The sequence below is a fragment of the Capsella rubella genome, unplaced genomic scaffold (assembly GCF_000375325.1).
Source record: "Capsella rubella cultivar Monte Gargano unplaced genomic scaffold, Caprub1_0 scaffold_222, whole genome shotgun sequence".
NCBI lineage: Eukaryota > Viridiplantae > Streptophyta > Magnoliopsida > Brassicales > Brassicaceae > Capsella > Capsella rubella.
Genome location: NW_006238707.1, coordinates 1 through 5,373, shown reverse-complemented (window position 1 = coordinate 5,373; position 5,373 = coordinate 1). Strand labels below are relative to the sequence as shown.

The 5,373-nt window shown below is 33.9% G+C and overlaps 3 protein-coding genes across 3 annotated transcripts; all 3 read right to left on the bottom strand.

Annotated features, from left to right (window-relative positions):
* Nucleotides 1-15: 15 nt before the first annotated feature.
* Nucleotides 16-841, bottom strand: LOC17874231 (peptide methionine sulfoxide reductase B9). The gene is made up of 3 exons (XM_006279039.2): nt 583-841; nt 224-380; nt 16-129 (listed from the first exon to the last, which is right to left on the bottom strand). Exons 1-3 carry the CDS (start codon nt 699-701, stop codon nt 16-18), a joined length of 390 nt encoding a protein of 129 aa, XP_006279101.1. The 5' UTR covers nt 702-841.
* A 1,148-nt stretch (nt 842-1,989) lies between these two features.
* Nucleotides 1,990-3,119, bottom strand: LOC17874230 (peptide methionine sulfoxide reductase B9). Its single transcript, XM_006279038.2, has 3 exons — nt 2,836-3,119; nt 2,437-2,593; nt 1,990-2,338 (listed from the first exon to the last, which is right to left on the bottom strand). Exons 1-3 carry the CDS (start codon nt 2,952-2,954, stop codon nt 2,183-2,185), a joined length of 432 nt encoding a protein of 143 aa, XP_006279100.1. The 5' UTR covers nt 2,955-3,119; the 3' UTR covers nt 1,990-2,182.
* A 1,398-nt stretch (nt 3,120-4,517) lies between these two features.
* LOC17874229 (peptide methionine sulfoxide reductase B9) lies at nt 4,518-5,180 on the bottom strand (the record flags this gene model as incomplete). Its single annotated transcript, XM_006279037.2, has 2 exons — nt 4,518-4,922; nt 5,024-5,180. Coding segments are annotated over 2 exons (313 nt in total), but the record flags the coding sequence as incomplete, so codon positions are not given.
* Nucleotides 5,181-5,373: the final 193 nt, after the last annotated feature.

Here is a 5,373-nt window from a genome sequence, read left to right as displayed (position 1 = left end):
AAAAAAGAAAAAACCTTATAAGCGACGCTCATCGGTGGCTGTGGGAAAACCTTCTCCTTTGACAACATGACCTAAATGTCCATCACATGTCGCACACGTTAGCTCCATTCGTCTCCCTCCTGCCTCCGGCTGTTAGATATAAATAAACATAAAAATTTGTTAGATTAAAAAACATTTTTTTACTAAAACAATATTGTGAGTGATAAAAGAATATGTCAAGTACCGTTTGTTTGATGGCACCAGGGATAGCATCAAAGAAGGAAGGCCAGCCACAACCAGAGTCGAACTTAGTGGTGGACTTGTAAAGAGGAGTTGCACAGCCAGCACAACTATAAGTCCCGTCGTCGAACAGTTTGGTATACTCTCCTTTACCTCTGGCTCTATACATATCAAAACCATTGCAAACAAAAATCAAGAAGACCGTCTAAGAGGAAATGATCATATATATGCATGGCATTTGACATAATTTTTTTTAGAAAATATATCTATTAAGCCGGACACCTTACTAACAACATGTTGTTTTTGAGAAAGATGCAATAACAAGATAAATTACGAAGTTACATATGTAAAGACAATTCTTACTCTGTGCCTTTTTCCCTGAGAACTCTAAACTGTTCAGGAGACAAAATCGCACGCCACTCTTGATCCTTCTTTTGAACAGATCCAGTTGATGGAGCCACCAATGTTGCGGACGTTGGCATGATTACGTTAGATAAGTGTCTATGAAAGTAACGGAGATATGGTAGTGTGTTTTGAGATCTTTTTAAGAAAACTAATGAAGATAAAATGTTGTGAGTAAATAGAACTTTAAAGGGGTGGAGTATAATTAACTACGCTGTTTAGGTAATAATGTAGGAGATATATTGATTTTGATTTGCTAAAGACTTGGTTTCATTGTGATTCATCATCTATGATAAATGGGAGTATATATAGGCATAGACGAGAAGAATAATACTTCTCAAAGAGCTTATGAGAATCGACCAAAGGAGACTATTCTAAACAAATACTAATAAAAAGTTTACGTATCAGTAACGCAATAGATTTTAAATGACAGCAAGGAGAGTGAGGCGAGGTAGTGCTTGTGGACTTGTTGACTCCTGTTGTTTTTTTATATACTATATAATAAATTTTCATTTTATCACGCTGCCAATACACTTTTTCTTTTTAAGTTTATTCTTTTTTTGTTGGTCACGTTTATTGGCTCATAAAACTCTGGTTCGTTGAAATGTCAAAAATCATAAATTAAAGTTAATTATTTATACGCAAATGAAAACTACGTTGTCCATGATTGGCTGCGCTGGTTGACCGAGCACGTCCTTTAGCCTCGGACTAGTTGAGCAAAGCATAACTAAAACTACATCCTATTAATTTTATTTTGGATGTTTACTAGTTGAGAAAAAGAAAATTATATTTTAATTTTTAATAAAAATCACCAGTTCACGTTAACGCTCCTAATTATCTTTGTCCATCCGAATCTATAGATCATTTCACGTCTAAATAGGATACTGGTAATTTGAAAGAGTTATAAACTCATGTATGAGGAACAATATATGTATTGGACTTGAAGTTAGATAATTGTTTCAGTAAGTGACAATATATAATAATATTTGGATGAGATCTGTAAATACGTACACATACATGAGTATGATGTGGGAAGTTTTGGTATTGCATAGGCAAGACATTTCCCATAATCTTTTCTAAAAATGATTACTAGCTACTCCAACAGTTGATCAGAGAAATTTACTTCAGAATTGAGATTTATACATAATATTTGTTGCAATAAATACTATATCCCATCACATGTGGTAGTTTTCTATACTTAGTCTTTCTCAACAATTTCACAATCTCATTTAGTTGACCTTTTTGACCTTTGCTCATCAACATTACACTCTTCCAACTAGTAATAAACTATTAAACAAAGATCTGATTAATCAAAAGGAAATTTTATTATAGACGACTTGCATTGAACATATCAATGGTCAATGAAAATATAACAAATAATACAATTATTAAGTGAAAGAATATCATACATTGGAAAAACTAACAACAATGAGAGCACATCACAAATGACTTGGAACAAAACATAACAATTCTCAAACGATCAGATTTTATCTTCAATTTTTCTTGAAGGAGATGAATTGGTCCAACAAAATATAGTGGTCATCAATGTGGATATGTCGTTTTATTGAGAAGAAATTTCAGAAAACTTGAGAGAAACACTGTTAACGCAGTGACGCTCATCTGTGGCTGTGGGAAAACCTTCTCCCTTGACAACATGACCTAAATGTCCATCACATGTCGCACACGTTAGCTCCATTCGTCTCCCTCCTGCCTCGGGCTGTTAGATTTAAATAAACATTATACAACTTGTTTAATCTTTATTACTAAAATAAGTATGTGTCATAAAAGAATAGAAAATAAGAATATGTCAAGTACCGTTTGTTTGATGGCACCAGGGATAGCATCGAAGAAGGAAGGCCAGCCACAACCAGAGTCGAACTTAGTGGTGGACTTGTAAAGAGGAGTTGCACAGCCAGCGCAGCTATAGGTTCCGTCGTCGAACAGTTTGGTATACTCTCCTTTACCTCTGGCTCTACATATATCAAAACCATTACAAAAATTAGGAAGACCGTCTAAGAGGAAGTGATCACATTTGACATAATTTACAAATTTTAATCTATCTTTATCATCGTGAGATTTTTTCCTCTTTTTATTAGTATCTTGGACTAGTACTACCGAAATTTTCTAATACATTATGGTGATTGTAGTTGTTTATGAGAAAGATGCGGAGAAAAACATAAATTAAGAAGTTAAATGTTCAAAGACGATTCTTACTCTGTGCCCTTTTCCCTGAGAACTCTAAACTGCTCAGGAGACAAAACCGCGCGCCATTCTTGATCTTTTTTGGGGAAAGATCCAGTTGATGGAGCCACCATTGTTGCGGGAGTTGGCATGATTACGATAGATAAGTGTCTATGTAGGCAAAAAGAGATGGTGGTGTGCTTTGAGGTTCTCTAAGAAAGAATTGATTTTGTGAGTAAAGAGAACTGCAAAGGGCCGGGTGGTGGGTGTCTAGGGTATACAACTAAGCTGTTTATGTGACAATGTTGGAGAGGTTTTGTTTGAAGTTTGTACTAAAAATTTGGTTTGATTGTGATTCAATATTGATGATGGATGGGGGTTTAAATAGGCATAGGACAAGAATATTTATCAAACAGCTCAGGAGATCGTCCAAAGGATACTATTCTAATTTCTAATAAAAATACTCCAATTATTTACGCATCATTTAAATGACAGCAAGGAGAGTACTGGGGGAGAGTTTGTCCTTTGTAGACTAGTTGACTCGGTTGTAATAAGGTATACTATATAATTTCATTTGATCACGATGCGAATACACTTTTTTAATATTTTTTGTAAGAGTTTGTATTGTTGAAATGTAAAAGTCCAAATTAAAACTTTTCAAAATATAGAACTCTTTTGTTGTACAAAATCAAGTTAAGAGCAAATGAAAAAAACATATATTGTAACTAATAATTAACTATTGCATCTAGAAATTAAAGTTCATTAATCTGCTAATTACATAATATTTTTTTGATGTTTTAAAAATATTGCATCTCATTACAACATGCATATGTCAAACGATCACTTTTTAATCAATTATCTGGGTAAAACCATCCTAAATTCATTATAAATAAGAAAATAACCAATTATCTTGTGCCATGTAATCTCTCCTCTCCTCTTTTGTTTTGGCAACAGAAAATAATGACATAAAGTGGTGCAGGGAAGCTTCTAGACAATTGGTTTTTGTTTTAGTTTCTTTTATTTTAATTTGGATATTCTTGTTTTAAAGTGTCTTTTACTTTTGTTTTCGGATAAGTCTTTAAGATACGAGATATGTCTCAATTCCTTATTAGAGACCTAGGTTTTTGGTGTTCTTATATATAGTTGTCGATCCCTTGACTTGTGAGGCACGACTTATTGAATTTTAATCAAAGAGCTTTCTAAACTCTAATTTCCTTATTACGGCTAGAATGAGAACGTTCTCAACGGAGTAAGAAGACATAGATTCTTGGTCATTCTTAGACTAAACAAGTTTCTTTGTGTTACCATAATATTGATCCTCATTATAAAGAATGTACAAATTTTAGAAATTGCATAAACTATAATAGAGTAATCGTTTCTGATAGCGAACTAATGTTTAGCACAGATGATACTTCTTGGCGAATGTAGCTTATGTTGTTGCAGATCAGTTTGTCAAATTGGCGAGAGAGATGAGTGGGAACACAATGATAAACTGCTGCTTGGAAAGCTAATATGATGAGGAGGATACTTGATACTTCACTCTCTCGCAATATTTTTAGCAATTCATTATTCTTCATTTTAGAAAGAAGATTATCTTTCAACGTAAGAAAATCCCTTACAACTAAAAATCTGGTATATACCCACAAACGCATTTATTAAATCATTAGGCTTAGTAATTAAATTATAAAACAAAGATATGATACAAAATCCAAACTTTTATTATATAAGACTAACGTACATTTAACATATCAAGGTGATCAATGGAAATATAACATATAATATTAAATAAGTAAAAAGAAAAAAAAATCACACAAGTGACAAACAACAATGGGAGCATATCACACATGACTCGGAACGAAACACAACAGAACAATCTCAAACAATCACACTTGATCTTCAAATTTTCTTGAAGGAGATGAAGAATTGGTCGAACAAGAGTGGTCATCAAATATAGATATGTCGTTTTATTGGGAAGAAATTTCGGAAAACTTGAGAGAAACACTGTTGACGCAATGACGCTCATCGGTGGCTGTGGGAAAACCTTCTCCTTTGACAACATGACCTAAATGTCCATCGCATGTGGCACACGTTAGCTCCATTCGTCTCCCTCCTGCCTCCGGCTGTTAGATTTAAATAAACATTATACAACTTGTTTAGTGGACATACTAAAATAATTGAGTGTAATAAAAGAATAGAAAAAAGAAAAGAAAATGTCAGTTACCGTTTGTTTAATGGCACCAGGGATTGCATCGAAGAAGGAAGGCCAGCCACAACCAGAGTCGAACTTAGTGGTGGACTTGTAAAGAGGAGTTGCACAGCCAGCACAACTATAGGTTCCGTCGTCAAACAGTTTGGTATACTCTCCTTTACCTCTGGCTCTATATTTATCAAAACCATTGCAAACAAATCAGTAAGACCGTCTAAAGGATCACATCTTCGTGACAATAGACATAATTTACACATTTTATCCATTTTCTAGAATTACTTAGCCGGACACATATAATAGCATGTTATGGTGAGGTTTATATCTCTTTTGAGAAGTGTAGTGGCTAATTAATCTTGGACTAGTAC